The 20,099-nt window shown below is 43.8% G+C and overlaps 1 protein-coding gene across 2 annotated transcripts in view; it reads right to left on the reverse strand.

Moving 5' to 3' along the window:
* Rerg (RAS like estrogen regulated growth inhibitor) overlaps positions 1-20,099 on the reverse strand; it is a 103,257-nt gene that overhangs the window by 12,592 nt on the left and 70,566 nt on the right. For both annotated transcript variants that reach the window (XM_005072897.4, XM_021228864.2), the window contains exon 3: positions 1,128-1,184. In XM_005072897.4, the coding sequence (XP_005072954.1) occupies positions 1,128-1,184 (57 nt within the window). The remainder of the gene's footprint in view (positions 1-1,127; positions 1,185-20,099) is intronic.

Consider the following 20,099-nt stretch of genomic DNA (forward strand, 5'->3'; position numbering starts at 1 on the left):
TGGTACAGTTCTGCAATCCCAGCATGGGGGGTGCAGGGGAGAGTCAGGAGAGTTTGGGGGCTGGCCAGCCAGACTAGCAGAAATGGTAAGCTTCACATACAGTGAGAGATCCTGTCTCAAAAAAATAATATGGAGAAAAATAGAGGACACCCAACCTTTGGCCCCAATGAGCATAAGCGAGCACACCCCCTCCCGCAGATCAGCATCTGCCGACTGCTGTCTCTCTAGCACCTGAGCTACAGGGCAAGCACAGAGAGGGCAGCTCAGAATGCTTGGGAATGAAGGACTCAAACAAGGAAAGCGCAAGCGGCAGACTCCCCTGTGAGTTGCACACGCCGTCTCGTGCATGATACACCTGCAGGGAATTGCATATGCGAAACTCCACAGCGTCTGCACCAATAAACACTAAATCCAAAACAGTGGGGCTGGCCAGATGGCTCAGTGGGTAAAGGCGGTTTCTGCCAACCCTAAGAACCTGAGTTTGATCCCTGAAGTCCGTATGGTGAAGGAGAGAATTGATGCCTTCCAGTTGTCCTCTGTCCTCTACACCTGCACTATGACACATGGACACCACACCATACACACACACACACACACACACACACACACACACACACACACACTAACAAAAGTACCTAGGAATAGTCTTTACCCACATTTATGCATAAACACTGTTTCTTCCTTCCTTATCCACAAACACCACTTTGGTGTAGTCATTGGGACCTAAAGGGATGGGATAAGGCTTCTTGCTCACACTCCCCCTGGTCAGTGTGCAGACGTTTGCTCTCATGAGGACATACCCCTTTGCACCCCCAAATGCTGCCCGAGTCACCCTTTCTGCCAGTAGGACAAGGTTGCATATTGGATGGGAGAGTGAGCGTCCTGAGGAAGCCCTTTGCTTCTTCTCTGAGGATGGACTTAAATCCTTCACTTCTGCACTAAGTCCTGCAGGGCTCAAAACATAGGCTGTGATGCACAGCCTCTAGGAGGGCTTCCTGCATGACAAATTAAACACTATGCTTTCAAAACAGTCAAAGGGGACTTAACAAGGGTGCCACAGACACGCCGTCCTGTTTCGAGGGTCCTAAACATATTGGAGGAGGAGGTGAGGATGTAACGAGACATACCGAGGGTTGGATCATACTCCCAGATGAATCGTTTGGTCAGAAATCTCACAACGATAGCTGTGGAAGAAAAAGAACAACGTGTCAAAAGTGAGGTCTTGCTGGAGTTCATATCCTTCTGCAGAGGCAGAGACTCATACCCCACCATACCTATCAACATCTCCTTGGCTATAGGCCTGGTTCACCTACGATTATTTCCGTGCACTTCTGATTCATATGGCTGCCTCAAACTTGGGTGGTGTTTTAACATGTTTGTCATTCACACATTTACATCTTAGATTTGTTCTTCTAGTCACAGGCTTAAAGCCAACTAACACAGTGTGAAGATTTGCACACAAAAATGTCAATAAAGTCTTTAATTCAGATGCAAAAACCACATCACAAGTCTCTGGAGTTCCAGTATTACTAGAGATTGACAAAGTTGAGTTAAAATAAAAGACATCACCATTACAAGCTACAAGCTGACAAGGTTATAGAAATGTAGCTATCTGAAACTCAGAATTAGGAATTCATGGCAGCTCATCAGAAAGTGCCCAAAGATGGGTGTTGTCATGCATGTCTGTATCCCCAGATGTGCTGGGAGGAGAGGGGGACCAAAGACAGGAAGTTCTCAGGGGTTTGCTGGCTGCCTTGTCTCAGGTTTTGTTCAGTATGGAGCCTGTCTTAGAGAAATGCCTACCGTCTCTCTGTTGTTCTGCATGGGTTTTAAGTCGTAGGCAATCTGGGTGATCTCTGGCTGGAAATATGGGCTTGAAAAAAGAGAAGTGATGGTCTGTATGATGGCACATGCCTGTAATCCCAGCACAAGGAGGGTGAGGCAGGAGGATAGTTCTTTGAGGATGCCTTCCAGGATACCCTGAGCTAAATAAGTGGCCCCTGTCTTAAAAGAAAACAAAGCAAATACACTTAAACACACGGACACGGTTGTCCTGAAAGTTGACAACTCGTGTCAGAGAGTCCCTATGCACTCCTTTCCAGATCACGAGTGCTTGTCAAACTTGAGAAAGTTTCTGAAGGAGGCTGTCACAGACACTAAAAGTACACAGAGAATATTGGATCCTTTCCCTGAAAAATAAAAAAGAAGAAGCACATTCATACTATTCGGTGAATAATTGCAGCAGCACAGGGGCTCCCTGAAAACCCTGGATGGTTTCTCAGACTCCCCTGAACTTAACTCAAAAATCATGGCTACTAGTTTAAAATACCAATAATATCTTTACTTTTACAAAAATGCCTTGCATGAGCCACTCACAGATATCCCTGGAAGGGTCAAAGCTAACTGGTGGAAGGCCATGGTCACTGTGTCTGTCAGCACTTTTGGGATCAACAAAGAAGCATGTCCCTTTCTCCCCTCGTGTGTCCTGTGAGCTGTCACACTGCACAGTGACACGTGGAAGCTGTCAGACAGGCCACAGCCATAGGTGACTTCACTCCTGGTGAAGAGGGAAAACAGAGTGTGAGACTTAATTCCACCCAACATGTGCTCAGAGCCCAAAGTAGCACGGCCACTGACCCTGTCAACCTTCCCACAGGGAGTGTGCTGGTGTTTTCAGCTGTGCCCTCAGGCTGCCACTGGGAAGTCTCTCCTGAATTAGTCTTCCATTTTTAAGGATTTTTTTGCATGCATGAAATAATAAGTACAGACAGACACTTTTCTCTTTTAAAGATAAACAATGTTAGCCAGGTATGGTGGTGCATGCCTTTAATCTCAGCCCTTGGGAGACAGAGGCAGGAGGATCTCTGTGAGTTGTGGGCTGACCAGGGTCACATAGTGAGACCCTGTCTCAAAAACAAAACCATGTTAGTAAACAGAGCTGACCAAGGGATTTGAAGGGCCCCGTCCTTAGTTAGAATGCCTATTTTAGCTCTAAAGGTCAATCTGTAAGAAGTGTTTGTATCTGTAAGGAATGACTTATTCAAATAAGCTACTTAAAAAATATAACTGGCGTTTCTCAATTCCAAAACCATTTAACATTTAATCATTTTTCAAAATACTTCTGAACTATATTAGACACTTCACTGCCTTTCAGAATCAAATATTCTGAGCACAATTGCATCATTTGACGATGTCTGAGTCTGGCAATACGGTTTGAAGCTATAAGGAAGAAATGTTTTTGAATGTTTGGAGGTTTTGAATATGTATACACAAATTTTATTTAATGTTACTTTGTCCTTCAGCTGTGGTCACTGGGACCATTCTTAATGACACACTGCTATTCCATGTTGCCACTGTTACTACAGCAAAGACTTGTCACCCTATTAAGAAACTTGTATATAATACAGGAAGAGTTTGGATGTGTTAACTCCAAAGAAATTTCTTATGTTCATAAAAACATAATTGGGATTGGCAGAATGGCCCAGTGGATAAAATAGCTCACGGCCCAAGCCTCGTGACCTAAGTCTGATCCCTGGGTCCCACCGTGGAAGGAAGAAACAACTTTGGAAGGTTGTCCTCCACAAGTACACCATGGCATGTGCATGTCCACACGCAAGCATACATACCACACAACCACAGTAGTGAAGAACAACTTTCATCTACCTTCAAGATACCATGCTTGTTGTTGGTAAGCTGTTCCTGCTGACTCCTGGGATACTGGCTGAATTCCTACCGCCAAGGATCCAGAATAACCTATGTCCAGTAGTGTAACCAATCCAAACAATGTCAGTCGGCTTCCAGTTAGTGTGACCAGTCTAACAATGTCAATCTCCTTTTTACACAGTTGCACACAGTGATTATTCTAGCAATAGGAACATGCATTTAAAAAACTAGTCTATCCCAAATGCTGATAAAGCACATACAAACAGTGGCATGCATCATTTAGAGATGTGACCTTGTTTTTATTTCTTAGAGATTATCTTTGGGAAAGACAAAATGATATAATTTTAGATTTCTATTTTAATTTGATTAACATAAAGAATAAAAGTATAATTTTGTACTCCAATATATTTTCTGTTAAATGTTTAAACTGTGCCCAAGATGCTTTGGTGACACCACATTTCTGTATTATTTAGCCCCACGATTTTTTTTTTACAAATTTCACTACAGAATATGATTTTTGTACATGATCTTGGCCCCCATCCTTGCAGATTTCATTCCCTGCTTCACCGGTTAATATTGCTATTCCCTTCTGGTTGTTGGGTTGCCTCTATTCACCTGAACAACCTCCTCATGCTTAGGTTCATTACAGCTCATCTCATGCAACATCTTTGTCTTAGATGCTCCATGACCTCACGACACTGATCCAGACCTTACACAGTGTCTACTCTGTGCTGGCATCTGCTCTGTTTGGAAATGTCAAGGTCACAATTCAAACCACCATGCCTGACCTCAGGACCTTCTCTTCTAGGAAGAAACAGGTTATAGATTCCAATGACAGATGAAGTATGCAGGATGCCAGAGAGGATGAGTGCTCTAGTAAGATATCCAGAGTAAGTTGGGGAGGACCTGGGACTTATGCTGGAGAGAATATTGCCTACACATATTGTATATAGTTATTGTATTTATTGCATATAGTTTTTCTTATATTAGTTACAACCTTCTTTTTGTATCATACAAAAAAGACGAATTGTTTATGATCTAACAAATAAAGCTTGCTTGAAGATCAGAGTGCAAAGCTAGTTACACTAGTCACCTGTACAGGCCAGCCAGTGGTGGCACACACATTTAATGCCAGCAGCCACATTAGTTGGCAATGGAAGCTGAGAGATGGTATTGTACACCTTTAATCCCAGCACTAGAGGAACATAAGGCGGGTGGAGACAGGAGTGCAGCGTATTCAGTCTGCAGCCACTCTGAGGACAGGGTTTCCCCAGCCTTGGTAGAGGTGAGAACTCCCCAGTGTTTGGCTGCCTTGTTTTTCTGATCTCCAGGCAAGCTTTATTTGTTAGATCATCAACAAAACATCACCACATGAGGGATGCTATTTAAGGAAGTGGCAAGGGTGATCCTCTTTTTAAAAGATTTTGATTTTTCATGTTTATGTGTGTGTGTACATGCATGAAGACCAGAAGAAGGTATCAGATTCCTGGAGCTGGGGTGGCAGGCAGTTGTGAGCTACCTGAGGCTGGCAACCAAACCCAAGGCCTCTGCAAGAGCAGTCAGTGCCCTTAACCACGGAGCCACCTCTCCAGTCCCTGTAATCCTTTTTGATAAGGGATATTCGAAATGTGTAAGAGAAGACATCTGAAGGGATAATACTCCAGACAGAAAGAAGAGCGAATGCAAAGTCCCTGAGACAGGAAAGTGTGGGTGGTATGATCTAGGAGCGTGAAGTAGGCCGTGTGACTGGCGTAAAAGGAGGTAGGGCAGTTTCACGCCATTGTCCCACAAGGCACTGTGGCAGAGCCATAGCTGCTATTAACTATCACAACCCCTACTAATACTAAGAGGAACAGAACAACTGGGATCTTACACAGCTATTGTTATTATTACTAATACCGTTGCTGTTATGTTGCTTGGCCTTTTCTTTAGGGATGCATATTCCATGAGAGTGTGGGATTTGTTCTGTTTATCAGTTTTCTAGTGTCTAGAGAACTTCTTGGTAGACTAAAAGATGCTTACTAGGTAGATGAAAAACAAGGATCAGTGATGGTAATAATGATGGCGCATTCTTAACAGGGAAATAACAGCCAAGCATCGAAAGACACAGCAGAAAACCCAGCCTGAGAGAACTCCCAGTAGTACCATGCGTTTTTGTATAAACCCTCCCTTAAGAAGTGACCTGGGGGCGGAAGAGATGGCTCAACAGTTAACAGCCCTGACTGCTCTTCCAGAAGACCCAGGTTCAAATCTCAGCATCCACATGGCAGCCCACAATTGTCTGTAACTCCAGTTCCAGGGGACCCAACACCCATGGCAAAACACCAACACATGTAAAATAAGAGAAAAAAAGAACTGATGTGGATATATAATGATAGAACTCTAGCAGCATAGGGGAGGCATGTAAGGTCTTTTTTACGATCACAATAAAGTTGCTTATTCTACAGTTTATTAATACGTACTGTTGGGGGCTAGAGAGGCGGACAGCTGGTGAAGGTGACTGCTGTTTAAGCCTGTTGACCTGTGTTAGAGCCCTGGAACACATACATAAAAGTGGAAGGAAAGAACCAAGTCCACAAAGTTGTCCTCTGACCTTGATATGCGCGCTGTGACAGGTGTGCCCTGACACACATGTGTGCACACACTAGCAATAAGTAACTCTGAAAATATCTTTAAAATGTGTGCGTATGAATTGGGGGTGTGATTCAGGGGTAGAGCGTTTTCCCTGGAACACGCAAAGCCCTGGATGTAGTTCCCAGCACTACCTCCTCCAGAGAAAGCTACCAAAAAGATCAGTTTAACTTTCCTGCTTTCTCTGTTCCCACCGTCTCGGGCGGAGTTGGAGTTTGCTTGTTTGTTTTTCTGAAGCACAATGTTACACTGAAACCTTCGCTTCCCACTGAAGTCTCACAGGCTTTCCCCTTACGGTTCTGTGTTCTGTATGATAAATCTTTTTTAGACAGAAATAAACTGAGCCAGCCAAATGAAAACTCACGCGGTAATTACAAGAGTTCAATGCAACAGCAACATAGATGGAACCTCCAGATACTACGGCTTAGGCGCCTGCTAAGCAGTGAGTTCATAAAGCGGCCATGATCGGCAGTTTGGACCGTATGTTGTTAAGATGCCCAAGTTTGGGCAATCTACTTTAAAAATGAGATTGCTCATCTCTGCAGGGCCTCAGACACGAAGTCACAGCTATGCCACAAATTGACTCTAATCTCAGCAGCGTGGGGGTATAGCATGTATTATAGAGTAGCAGAGAAAAATAACACATACTGATGGGGCTGAAAAATCTACGTGCAAGTGTTGAAAATACCAAATTTTGAATACTTTCAAGTATTCAATTATGCAGTGTGTGTGTGTGTGTGTGTGTGTGTGTGTACACATGCTATGCAGCGCATGTGAAGTTCAGAGTACAGCTTGTGGCCGTCACGTCTCACCTTCCATCGTGTCGGTTCTGGGGATTGAACTTGGGTCCTCAGCTTTGGCAGAAAGCACTTTACCTGCCGAGCCCCCTCTTGTTAGCCCCCAGGTCTTTATAACCATCGCTGCTTCCTGCTTCCCTCCTGGTCACCATGCACCTGAGTTGTGTCCACCATCCTGGTCAGACTCCAATGGAAGCCATTAATTTAATGTAGGCACAAACGCCGTGCTTTTCCTCCCTAACTCTTGCAATAGTGAAAGGTTTGGCTATGAATAAATGGATTCTTGCATTCATTCTATAACCTGCAAGACCTTTGTGAAAATGTTTATTCAACATTTTAAGACCACATAATATCACATCACTTTATGATGTCTTTTACACATTTTACTAACTGCTGTCATAAAAACCTTCAAATGTTCTGTGAAAAACACAATTGTTTTTGTTACACAAAATGAAGGGAAACTTGTTGCACAGCACCTATGTGGTCCATTAGTCCATTAGTGAGAACTCTTTACCATATTTTTTTGTCATTTTTTCCCAACTTATCTTACAACCAAGTTTGTTACCTCAACAAAAGTCCTAAGCTTGAAACCACCTGAGGACATTTTAGTACATTTATGTAGTGTGCTAAGGGTAGAGCTTCTTAAAATGGGACTGTATCCTCAGAGGGTCTCTCTTCCTAACTCTCCTCCTCAGCACCCAGTACATCATATTTTGACTTCGTTACCAGCTCACACCCAAGGCCATGGTACCTATTACCAACCCTACCTGGGTTTCAGGATCAATACGCAATTGCTTTCAGTTCAATTTATGGCTTGTAGTTACAGTGTCATAATAAAGCAAGCACTAAAAATCATGTGAAAGAGAAAGATGAGAGTTTTCATATTACACTAAATTGTTTGCTCATTTCACCAAGCACAGCCTTGAGTAAAACAGTGTCATAAGCATTATTGATGGGGAAAGAACGCAGTAGTGTTAATGTTACCAACTCTAACCTACTGAGCATGCGCTGTGAGCTCAGGCACCATGCTAGGCATTTGCAAGCACAACTTTTCTCCCCGTGGAGCTTGAAGAAATTAAAGCTCAGATCACCTACACATTTCTTTTTGCAATTTTTAATTACATTTATTTCTATTTGTATGTGCTCGCTGGCTTGCCCAAGTATGTGTGCATACATGCACACACGCACGAGGGGAAGCCAAAGAACTTTTGAGAGGCAGCTCTCTCCTTCCCATCTTGTGGGGCCTGGGGATTGAACCCAGATTTTCAGTCTTGGATGCAAGGAGCCGTTTCACTGGCCCCACATTTCTTTCTCATAGAAAGCAGGTCCTTCCCCTTCATTGTCCTCGGCTGTCCAGTCACTGGGGTTCAGAGACTGCTGCATCCCCCTGCTGTCACTGTTCTACAGTTGAAAATTTTCCGGAGGATGCCATATGTAAGCATATATAGAAGCGCTCTTATGCACATGCTCCCTGCTTTGCTCCATCTTGGGAGCGGGGAGACTCAAAACAATGGCTTTGTTCAACACTGCCTCTGTTACAAAAGAGTCACACCCATGACGAAAATACAACCTGAACTATCTCTAAGAAAGCTTACTTGTCTAGACATAAGGTTGAGTGTTGGCTATTGTCCCACATTTTCTCAGTGTGGAGCGAAGACGCGCTTTTCACTTCTGTGGCCCACGGCGCACTAACACACGCTCAGGTAGTGTGACAGTCCTTCCACACTGCTTTTCATCGTCATCTTCACTTAGCTGACTTCATTTGTTTTCTTGGGGGTTGGATATTTTAAGTATAGAGCTAGAGCACCGTGGCAGCAGCAGGGGGAGGGGTGGGGTGGCTTCCAGTGTCCTCTCATGACAGTTTAATTTAACTTGGCTTCCCTGAAACTCTGACAAGCTAATAAGTGATCAGCATAGTAAGTAGGCAATGAAGAGTGTAGCATCACCAAGTCAAGGGGAAACAAAGGGCACACAGGACGCAGACTCGCAGTCAAGGTCATCATATAGCAGACAGCACGTCTATCTACTGTAGGGGCAGAAGCAGTCATATTATCCCATTTGAAACTTTGCCTGGCCCTGCCAGGACATCTCTTCCTCTACTGTGCCACGACAGTGTCGTTCACTTCCTCTCTGTTACAGAATATGCTCAGTGACTTTGTAAATATTTATTATTCCTATGTCCTATCAAGTGGGAATTGTCCTTTTTAAGTCAGAGATGAAGCTTTGGGTGCATTCATCTCCCCCGGTTGTCATAAATGTCTGACCTGATAGACAGCCATTACCTTTTTAAGAAATGGATGACTAAACTATTAAAATCTTAATAAATCATTGGTTTGGATACCGCTATTGGAGTTGGTCTGTATTCTGGTGTGTTTATTCTGTTGGAGAAACATCCTCTTTAAGGAGGACTTTCCAAGTCTTGAAAATATATCAACCCCTTCTCAGGTCTGATTCCAGGTTCCAGTGCCCATCTGGTCCACCTGCTTTGCAAATCTGATTGATCAGAATTGCAGGACCCAGCCGGACGCTGGTGGCCCACGCCTTTAATTCCAGCACTCAGCAGGCAGAGGCAGGAGGATCTCTGTGAGTTCGAGACCAGCCTGGTCTACAAGAGCTAGTTCCAGGACAGCCTCCAAAGCTACAGAGAAACCCTGTCTCGAAAAAGCAAAAAAGAAAAAAAAAAAGAATTTCAGGACCCACTGTGCCTCTCCCTTAGGTCAGAGAGGAACCGCCATCATTGCCACCCACAACTGTTAGTTAGCATTACAGTAGTCAAGGGTTTTCAGAAAAAAAAAAAAAAAAGAACCAAAATGGGTGCCCATCACAAAAGAACTCCCACTGAAGATCTGGGGGATGATTGAGTGTGGATTATCGTAACTCAGTTATGTGAAGCTCATTTTCCATTCATGAATCAAATTAGCTGTTGGGCTGAAGTGTACACACTCCTAGAACATGGCATTAAAGGATCTAGGAATGCTTTCAATTCCATAGCAATGGCACTTTCTGAGCATTCAAGGGGAGCTAAGGACATAATGGATACTGATCATGAGTGTATTTATTTATCATACAAACTCTTGAAAGTATCAATTAATGCTCCTATTTTATACAGAAAGAACATGAACAGAAATTGGATGAATTTTGCAGAGCAGTTAAAAGGAAGATCCGAGACAGAATCCGCTAACTTTAAATCTCAAAGCAAAAACTTTTAACAATATGCCATAGTTACTACTATATTTTAATATTTCCACACATGACTAAATTCCACATGGTTGAGAATTTTTTTCTATATGAGTGTACACCCTGTCGAGAAGCAGGCTTCGGGAATTGCATTTTTGGTTGATGACTGAATTTCTTCTTTACTGAAGAAAATCACCATGACCCAAAACCATGGCAACACAGTGAGAGATTATAAATTCTGAGAAGCAAAAAGGAAACTTTAAGATAAGTAAGATTTTTGTTTCTCTCTTCAAAAGGCTTTTTATTTATGCAACAGACCAAGCAGACAGGAAGTACGTAAGTAATGGAGCAGCTATCAGGCAGTGTGTGGTGAGCCGCTGTCTCCTGGCCAGTTTCTTTCAGAAAAAAAAAAAAAAATAGAATGTCAGGAACCATCTTAGGCAACCATCTCAGCAAAGAAAGTAGCACATGGCTTTCATTCTTAAAGACTTGGGAATTTGCTCTCTTGATGCCCTGGGAAAAGCTGAGATAGGGTAATGGTGGCGGGGTGATTGATCTAGACTATGACTCAAATCCAAACTAACCCGTAAGCCAGGCCCTGCTGTCACTGTGTTCTTATTGCAAGGACGGAGATAAAGAAGCAAGGGCAGACGGTGGAGAGCCTGACTCACCCTGCTGCCCCAGAGGAATAGCATTGTGTTTTCCAGAGCCTAAAACACAAGGGACGAACCTGGAGTCACACTTTATGAAGGCCTACCTGATGCTTCTGCTCAGGCTTAGAGTTAGAGGCGGGTGACTGGCAGCTCTCTGCCAGGCTTAGAGTTAGAGGCGGGTGACTGGCAGCTCTCTGCCAGGCTTAGAGTTAGAGGCGGGTGACTGGCAGCTCTCCGCCAGGCTATAGCTTTTGGAAGTGCCACATGTTCAAGTTCAGCACCACAGAGTCTTAATTTCCGTTAGGCTCCTCCCCCTAAAACAATAACAATAAAATACCTCCCCTTCCTCTCTTGTCCACCCCCCTCATTCCTCCCCTCTTCTGAGGCAGGATCATGCATGAAACTCATGGGTGGCAATCCCCCTGCCTCAGCCTCCTGTATACTGGGATCACGGGTATGTGCTGTCTCAGCCTTTCACCCTATGGAACACATTCACCTGTCTCTTTCTTTTAGTCTTCACATAAAATTAGTGCACATCTCAGGACCAGCTCACATCCAGACATACTCTTCCTCAGGACCCCTGCATTACCCCAGACTTCAGACTGACAGGCTGTGTGCACCTCCAGGTCAAATCAAAGTTCCAAATGCAAGGTCCCTGCTTCCGCACATTCTGGGCCTGCCACAGTTCCTCTCTTCCGGACCTGGGTCTTGTTTCTACCCCACCTTCTATGTGCACTTTCTTCCTTTGGGTGGGACTTCCTGTGTCTGTCTTTCTTCCCACAGCAGCCATTATGCCTCAGGGGAAAGACAGAATTTTTGATGCCCTGGCACAGAGCCTGGTGTGGCCTTCCAAGAAGAGCAAGGACAGCTCTTTGAAGCCTTAGGTTACATGGCACTGACAATAGTTGAGACCAATGATACGGCACTGTGAAGTCTCATAGACTTTTGTCAAAGGAAAACAAAAATAATTTTGGAACTAATGAGCTACACTGGAAGGAAACATTTGCTGGACTGGAGGGTAACCATTGCATGATTCGAAATGTCAGGACTTAAAGAGAAAGGAGCATTGAAAGACACAGACATGAAAATCAAGTTCCAGATGTGTTTCCTGATAACCAGCTTCAGTCCTTTAGAAGTTCTTTGGGTTTGGAAAGATGGCTGAGAAAAACACCTGCTCTGCAAGGCTGAAGACTTTACTGAGTTCGGATCCCCAGCACCAACATGAAAAGCTAGCATGGGGGTGTGTGTTTGTAGCTCCATCCCTGAGAAAGCACAGGCAGGTGGGTCACTGGTGCTTGCAGGCGACCAGCCCAGCTTAATCAGTGAGCTCCGGGCTCAGTGATGAACCCTATCTGTGTGTGTGTGTGTGTGTGTGTGTGTGTGTGTGTGTGTGTGTGTGTGTGTGTGTGTTGGGGGGAACAATCTGGAGAGATGGTTAGGAGCACTAGCCCCTCTTCCAGAGGACCTGAGTTCCATTACCAGCACCCAGATGGGGATCTAATGCCCAGACATGCATGCAAGGTAAAACACCCATACGCATAAAAACTAAAATAAAAATAATTGAAGAGCACTTGAGGAAGACATCTGACATTGACCTCTATCTAGACTCCACACACATGTGCATGAACACAGATATGTACTCATACTCCCCACTTACATACAAGAGAACACACACACACACACACACACCTTCTTATGAAACTTTTCTTCTTCCCATTTGAGATTTTCACATTTAATCAATACACATTTATGGAACATCATGCAAAGTGCCAAAAGAAAGCAAGACAGAAGATTCCACAGGGAAGATGCCGTCACACTAGAGCTAAATTGTGAGCTGAGGCTTGGGTGAGTTGAAGCTTGTTGACTTCTAGAGAGAGAGTCAAGGGCACACATGTCATGTCTAATGATGTTGAAGCTGAAGAGCCAAGTTCAGCTAAGAGTCGAAAGTTCGGGCATAGGTAAAGCTCTGTGTGGGAGGAGCTATGCATGTGTTGGGAGTGGGCCGTGAAGTTCTTTGAGGCCAGAATAGGAGTTGTGACTATGGGAGAGGAATGAGTTCAAGGGTTTCATTAAGAATGACAGACTGGAAGACCAATGAGTCTTTCAAGCAGTGACACTGAACCGGAAGACGGTGAGCATGCGACGTTAATAAAACTATCAAATAGAGCTACCATCTATCCATCGCTTCATGCACACACGTGCTCATACGTCACCTTCTAGTCTTCCATTCATCCATCCGTCCGTCAGTCAAGATGTATTTCTTGTCTGTCTGTCCTATCACAGTTACTGTCAGACACTGTTCCGTAGCTGCCAGCCGCCCCGTAGCTGGAGAGAGTGATCCTTGTCACCTGCCACTCTGCTGGGTTGCAAATGTAGCTGATGTGGCGGATGGTTTAAAGAGAGCAGAGACTTTGTCCAGAATGCCACCTCTTCATAACTATGGCAGCCTCTCTTGCTTCCTGCCTTCTCTTCCTAATCTCAGATTTCCAACTGCACCAAAAGAATGACTGGATCCCGATAAAGGCAGGTATTTCTATAATCCGTTTCTATAGTTGTACCCTCAGAAGCGGCCCAATCCCCACCCCTTATCATTTTGGCCCCTTTGCTGTCTGTCCTGTGAAGGTCAAAAGGAATTGATACAAAGATCCTTAAGCCTCATAAAAAAATAGAAGCGGAGCCACTTAATGGACTTGTAAAATGAGCGCAGCACAATGACGCACGCTTTATAAGCTAGGAGTGAAAACGCAAGGGAAATTAGATCCAGACGGGGATGAAGAATAGCTTTGAAATGATTGTTTGTTTAAGCCTGAAGATGTGGATTTGTCCGGTGTTCTGAGATGACTAGCACCCTGAGGGAGAAGAGTTACCACGGCAATGGGAGCCTTCTGTGAAAGGCTTCTTTTGATACGATTTCCATGAGGTGTCAGAAAGCATTGTGTTTACGAAACCCTAGCTATGGGGTCACACTTCAGATCATGAATCATGACTGGCACTGTTGTGGAGGTGTCCAGGTGGGGATGAATTTGATAATGGCGACTGTGTCTTAGGGTGACAGACGGGAGTAAGAAAGAATGGAAGCATGACTTAAAGTTCCCAACCTATTTGATAAGAAGTTTGGGGATGTTTGTGAGGGTTATAAAATGAAAGCAATATGTTTTTCAAGAGGAAAATCAGTATGTATGGTTGTCTGGCGATATATTATTGCTCAATTGAAACTGAAAGAACAAACAAGAGATCAGTTTGAATATTGTAATGAGGTCACTAGGTTTTGCCTTTGAATCTGAAGGTTAATACATCAAATGTCAATCAAAATCTATACATTCTCTCTCTCTTTTTTTCTTTTGAAGACATGGTTTCTTTATGTAACATCCTTTAGATGTTCTGGAACTCGCTCTGTAGACCAGGCTGGCTCCAAACTTACAGAGATCCACTTGCCTCTGCCTCCTGAGTGATGGGATTAAAGGCCTGTGCCACCACTGCCTGGCTAATCTACACATTCTTGGTCCAAACTTTCCAACCAGCTTCATACAAGTAGAAAATTATTTGCTTTAATTATAAGAATAACAATTAAGAAATAAATGCCAACTTTCCAACATTGGGACTTGGTATTTACAATTTTCTAGTTTGTTGTATGTTTGTTAAAAAGCAAAATTTCATTCCAAGGCAATGGGTTTCACCAAAATTGTCTGCAAGGAATTAAGTATTTTTTATGTTATCAAAGGATTTAAATAAAAATTACATTTTTAATTTTTACTTTTTGCTGATAGAGGAAGCACGTGTGGTATTAATGTCTATTTCTTTTCCTCCTGTGTCTATAGCTACAGAGCTGTGGAAATTGACAGTTGAAATGGTCAGATTTTATTGTGGGCATAAAAGAGATTCTGAATGACTTAAGTGTCCCCAGGAAGGTGAGGAGACACTGACAAGATGCTCATGGGGACACCGGTCACGGAAAGGTCCGTGGGCCTCACAGGGTACTGTCCAAAGAAGTCCTTTGCTCCACTCTGGTCTTGCGTCTTGTCTCTGGGGCAGTTAGTGGTTTAACTGACTATGACCAGTGATTAGGTATAACGGTAGGCAGCGGGGAGTCTTCCATGAGCCTCAACCCGATCCTGAAGCTGCCATCGGAGTTCCATAAAAACGGAATCCAAAAGGTCTACCGGGAAGGCAGTTGTGGCTCACTCACAAATCTACGAGTGAAGGTGAGAGAAACTGTGGGCCACTGGGCTAGAGAACCACCCAGGAGGAGCTTGTGAGACAAACCCCAAAGTGCTCCAAATACATCATGTGTTTGCACGAAGATGTCATGAAAGTCCATTCCATGTTCACTGAATATAAGACAATTAAAAATGATAAAAGTAAATAGAAGCATCATAAACACAGAGATGAATGGTCGAGTTTTCACTTAATCCATGTGGCTGCTGTTTCACTGCCAAAGTGAACTGGGTTGGACAGATGAGACTAAAATGCTCCCAGCACTGCATAAGGACAATGAAGTTAAGACAGGGCGGGGCCGGCTTCCCTCCACCTCCAGCAGCTGTGCAGAATCAGTTTAGAAATAGTCTGACTTCATCAGACTAACTCTGCCACCCTGCAGCAATGCTGGGTTCATTCACCTCGCTGTGCGGCTCGATAGCTTACATCTTCCTGTTGCTGCACACTCAAGTCTGTGAGCACACAGACCTTTCAACCAGCCATTATTTGATGAATAACTTAATTTGTCCCATTTGGGGGCAGATATGGTTCAGTAAAGGGACTACACATACAGGTATTATATAGACAGGCATCATCTTAACGTTTGGGGAAATATTCAGAGCACAGCTGCTGGATTATGGTAAGACTATACACTTAGTCTTATAAGAAATTTCCCACGTTCTCCAATGTGTCTGCACCATATTACATTTTTAAGATTGTTACTGACTGCACCCTTATGTCTGTAGCCTTTTCAGCAAGAAGATATCACACTATCTAAGTAGGGCAAGATGGCTAAAACCTGTAATCCTAGCACTTGGGAATCTGAGGCAGGAGGATGCTGCTAGTTCACGGCCAGTCCAAGTTGCATTATTCATAACTCACACCAGGGTGAGCTTCTGCTACCAGTGAAGAACCTCCCTGGATGGCTCGTCCCTCTCAGATCCATTCTCGTTCACTCCTGCAGTGTTCTTGTATAGTCTATTTCTTTCTTTCTCCTATCCATTCTTCCTTTCCCCTTTTCCGGGAGTCTTTGGTTTAACTGAACATCTTGCACCATTCTAACTTTGACTCCCAGGGCTGGAGAGATGGCTCAGTGGTTAAGCGTAGTGTCTGTTCTTCCAGAGGACCCAGGTTCAATTCCCAGCATCCACATGGCAGCTCACAACTGTCTATAACTCCAGCCCCAGGAGATCTGACACCTTCCCACTAATGCACATAAAATAAGGTTACATTATACATTTTTGAGTTTCTTTCAGCATGTCAGCTACATTTTAAAAAAAGGAGTGTTTTTCTTAGAGCTTTCAATATGCAGCACACTCTGGTCATCTTCTGTGTCAAAAGCTGCTCCTCAAGTGTAGACTGTTGGGGGGAAGTCCTGTGCATTTGTCAATAAAGCACTGCTGGCCAATAGGAATATAGATAGGTGGGACTAGGAGTCCAGGAGAACTCTGGAAAGGAGAAACACAGGGAGTCAAGATTTAACGCCATGGGGTAGGAAGCCCGGAAACCTCTCCGGTAAGAGAAATACTTAGATTAGCAATTAGGGGATAAATACTTAAGTCAGAGCTAGCCAGTAAGAAACAAGCAAGGCCAACAGCTTCATAATTAATACAGCCTCCTGTGTGTTTATTTGGGACTGATGCGGCTCTGGAACCAGGCTGGCAGGAAGGCTTCTCTCAAGGAAAAGGTTTCTCTTTACAGTAGACGACTGTCATCTGCTCTTGCCCCGAGTCATTACTGTCTCTTGTTTTAATTGTATGCATGGTCACCATCATTGTTTGAACAAGGGTTATAAAAGACAACTTAAAGAATAAAAAACACAAAAGCTTTCATGATTTCTTCTGCATCTTCTCCAAAGTGTCAACCTAAAACACACTTCTTCTTTTGAAACATTATTAATGTGTGCATTTGTGCATGGGTGTGTGTGGGCATGAGTGTGCGTCAGGTGATACCACATCCCCGGGAACTGGAGGTGCAGGAGGCTGTGATCCCGTGGGAATCAAACTCCTAGGGGACGAGTCTTGATTGATGAGGGATGGATGAGGGCCCAGCCAACTATGGGTGGTGCCACCCCTGGTGGTCCTGGTTATATGAGAAAGCAGACTCAGTAGAAGCAAGGGAGTAAGCAGCATTTCTCCGTGGTCCCTCCTTAATTCCAACCTCCGAGTTCCTGCCCTAAGATCTTTCCCTGGCTTCCCTCTAAGATGGACCATAACCCTCTCCTTCCCAAGTTTTATCACAGACATAGGAGCCAATGAGGAGAGCCATTATTTTTGTTTGTTTTATTCCTACCTTTTCACATTAAGCTTAACTTTACAGATTGTGTCCAAACACATGGTTGGTTAATATATCTATGTCTATCTATATAAAACCAGTGACTGTGTTCCACAATGAACATGTATTGTGTTTTACAATTTATAAACTGAGTGCTGCCTTTAGTCCTTACCACCAGAACTGTGGTTTCGTTCAGACTGGAAGCTCTACGTCACAGTCACTGCTAGTCTTATTTCCTTTTTAACACAAATAACACAAAAGATTCTCTGTCTAACAACTCAGAGAGCAGATCTATCCAAGGGTAAAACTCCAGGATTTAACAGCTAGAGCCCCATCAGCAAAGGGTGTGTTTCCCGTGGGTTCTGTAGAGTATTTTGTAAGATTTCACATCATGCCCTATCTGGTTCCCCGCTACCATTTCCCTATAACTGAATGTTAAAATGAATCAAGCCACTGTTGTGTTCATTTGTGGGATCCAAGATATGTTGATAATGAGACCCATGTGGTGTAATGCAAACATCAGTCAATCACTTATGGGGCCCTAACATAGATATGTGGCTGATGAGACTCGTGTGGTGTGGTGCAAATATCAATGCAGTTACTTGGTGATGATTTGTCAATTAGTCTCTGAGTTATTTTGCATCTGTTTTTCTTAGCATTTCTTTGAATAATAAGACCATTTGGGATCTCAAGGGAGGGAGAAATGAGAACGAAAACAAATATGTAACATCGATTTCTCTCATTAGATTTTTAAAAACGCAGTTGAGACACCTGAACAATCCATTGGAATATATATATATATATATATATATGTATATGTATATATATATATATATATATAATTTCCGCAGCTTTTCTTTTGACTGTCCTGAACACTCTTTTTATACTATGAGGTAGGAAAACAAATTGCCCTGAAGGAGAATGTTTGCACACAGGAGAGTACCATGGGACCCTTGTCTTCATGTAGACACCAGCTCAGGTTGTGCTGGGGGACCCTGGGGTGTATACATGTGCTGGGCGCTGGCAACTCTACAAAGAGAGTAACAACAAGTGCTGGAGAAGACACTGAGACAGGGGACTCCTCCATCCTGCTGCTGGGCATGTAAACTAGCGCACCACTGTGGACATCCATGTAAGTATCCCAAGGAAACCAAATTAGACCTACTATGGGATCCAGCTCAGCACCAAGCTATGGAACCAGCCTAGGTGTGCCTGTGGCCGGGATGGCAGAGAGCAACGTGGAATATCCACACCACACAGCTTTAATCCCTTATAAAGACAAAAATAAATGATGTCATCTTTGGGGGAAAAGGGTTAAGACAGGATTATCACAGTGAGTGAATTCATCCAGTCTCAGAAAGACAATGACGTTTTCTCCTGTTTTGGACCCTAAATTTTTTACAGAAACATAAACTCATGAACATATGACTTGAAAGCAGAAATGAAATTTTCTAATCAGCATAAAGCAGCTAGTGGGAGAAGGGAGGGGAAAGGATAGTGGGGGTCAGAGTATAACAGGATAGGATTAGAGGCATTATATACCTCATGAAAATGTCCTCATGGAGCTGAGTGCTATGTATAGCAAATATATACCAAATTGAAAAAGAAAAAAGCCTGGTGTTGTAGACAGACTCCTAGGCTACATACATGCTGAGTGTTTGTTAGTATAATCATGATATTGAAAACCTCGTGGTTGGATGAGGTCACAGGGAGACCCAGTTAGAACGGAGAAGCATCCTAGACTCTGTGTCAATGATACACTTTAAGCATTGAGTTAATGAGGGGGTACCTAGTGGGGGTGACTGGGAAGGTGAAGCAAGAAGGAAACTAGTAGTCTAGAATCCTGGATGAACGTTCTCCACAGAGACGCGGTTCAACACCCGTTTCTCGCACTGCAGATAACACGAGGGCTCAGAATTGGGTCCGGTGTGTGAGGTCACTGGAAATGGATTGGTATGGATAACAGCTTCAATGGAGTGAACTTGGGAAATGTGAAGGTGAGGCTGTGAGTGGACCTCAGCCTCACAAGCCATCATCAAACTGTTCTTCAACCACAGTTGTTAGTGTTCAGGCATCCGGACTGGCCTGCTCTTGGGGGTTCTGACAGGATACACCCTCAGTTGCAGCCACTAAGAGCACCATGTATGCATATTCAATGTGTTCCCTTTTAAAAGGGTCCTGTTCCTCTCCTCTCTCTCTCTCTCTCTCTCTCTCTCTCTCTCTCTCTCTCTCTCTCTCTCTCTCTCTCTCTCTCTCTCTCTCTCTCTGCTTCCCCTCTTTTCTCTCTTTCCTCTTTCCTTTCTCCTGTTGTTCCCCATCTCTGGAGGCTGGTCTCCTCCCCTCCCCTTTTTATGATCCCTTTTCTTAATTTAAAAAATAACCCTCTGCTTGAACCCTGTCTCACGGCATCTTTCTCTGTGCGCTGCTCTGTTTAAATTATAACAACAGTCAGTTCTTTGATATGCTCATATTAAACATGCATCGGTCATTGTTTTATTCCACCATAAGACTGTATCATCCAAACCTGACGATCTCTCTAGCTGTTATTCACCAGATTCACTGGTACCAAGTACAGGTTAAGTGCCCAATGCTGCAGAAACAAGACTAGGATGAAATGAGTGGAGGCTACAGAAGAGAGGTGAGATCTTTCCAGCTGAAATTTCTGTGGTTTTCTCTCACCTTTTCTCTTTCATCTTTACATGGGGCCTTG

Source organism: Mesocricetus auratus, unplaced genomic scaffold, assembly GCF_017639785.1.
Source record: "Mesocricetus auratus isolate SY011 unplaced genomic scaffold, BCM_Maur_2.0 Super-Scaffold_100001, whole genome shotgun sequence".
In the NCBI taxonomy this organism is placed as follows: domain Eukaryota; kingdom Metazoa; phylum Chordata; class Mammalia; order Rodentia; family Cricetidae; genus Mesocricetus; species Mesocricetus auratus.